The following is a 539-nucleotide window of genomic DNA, read 5'->3' as shown; positions in this document are numbered from 1 at the left end:
CTCTATGGTCTCCCTGTTGCCGCTCTATGGTCTCCATGTTGCCACTCTATGGTCTCCATGTTGCCACTCTATGGTCTCCATGTTGCCACTCTATGGTCTCCATGTTGCCACTCTATGGTCTCCATGTTGCCACTCTATGGTCTCCATGTTGCCACTCTATGGTATACATAGTCCCTTCTATGTTCCCTCTCTATGTTTTCTCTCTAAGTCCTACATACACGGCCCACAGGCTCCCCCGTATGTCGCCCTCCTATACTGTGGCACTCACCGTTTGAAGTGCTCGATGATCTTGTCGTCCCGCACGTTCTCAGGCAGGTTCCCCACCCAGAGGTGCCTGGTCTCCCGCACCATGCTGGCCGCACCGTGTCCCGCTCATACAGCCCGGCGGCCAGCCCGGCCCGGCATCACCTGCCCGGGGGAGTGGGGAAGAGAGAAGCGGGGGTGGGGCTCCCTCGTTGCCGCTCGGTAGAACGATATCCCCGGTGACGTGTCTCCGCCGTATCCCGCTCTCTCTCCTCTCACACACGCTCGGCGCCGAC

The 539-nt window shown here is 59.2% G+C and overlaps 1 protein-coding gene across 1 annotated transcript in view; it reads right to left on the bottom strand.

Moving 5' to 3' along the window:
- SPEN (spen family transcriptional repressor) overlaps window positions 1–533 on the bottom strand; it is a 63,081-nt gene extending 62,548 nt beyond the window's left edge. Inside the window, 1 exon segment of the mRNA XM_018574351.1 lies at window positions 269–533. Coding sequence (XP_018429853.1) covers window positions 269–351 — 83 coding nt within the window. The 5' untranslated portion in view covers window positions 352–533.
- Window positions 534–539: the final 6 nt, after the last annotated feature.

Source organism: Nanorana parkeri, unplaced genomic scaffold, assembly GCF_000935625.1.
Source record: "Nanorana parkeri isolate BGI_ZX_2015 unplaced genomic scaffold, ASM93562v1 scaffold2895, whole genome shotgun sequence".
In the NCBI taxonomy this organism is placed as follows: domain Eukaryota; kingdom Metazoa; phylum Chordata; class Amphibia; order Anura; family Dicroglossidae; genus Nanorana; species Nanorana parkeri.
The sequence above is the reverse complement of the archived record's forward strand: the minus strand, read 5'-3'. Positions and strand labels throughout refer to the sequence as shown.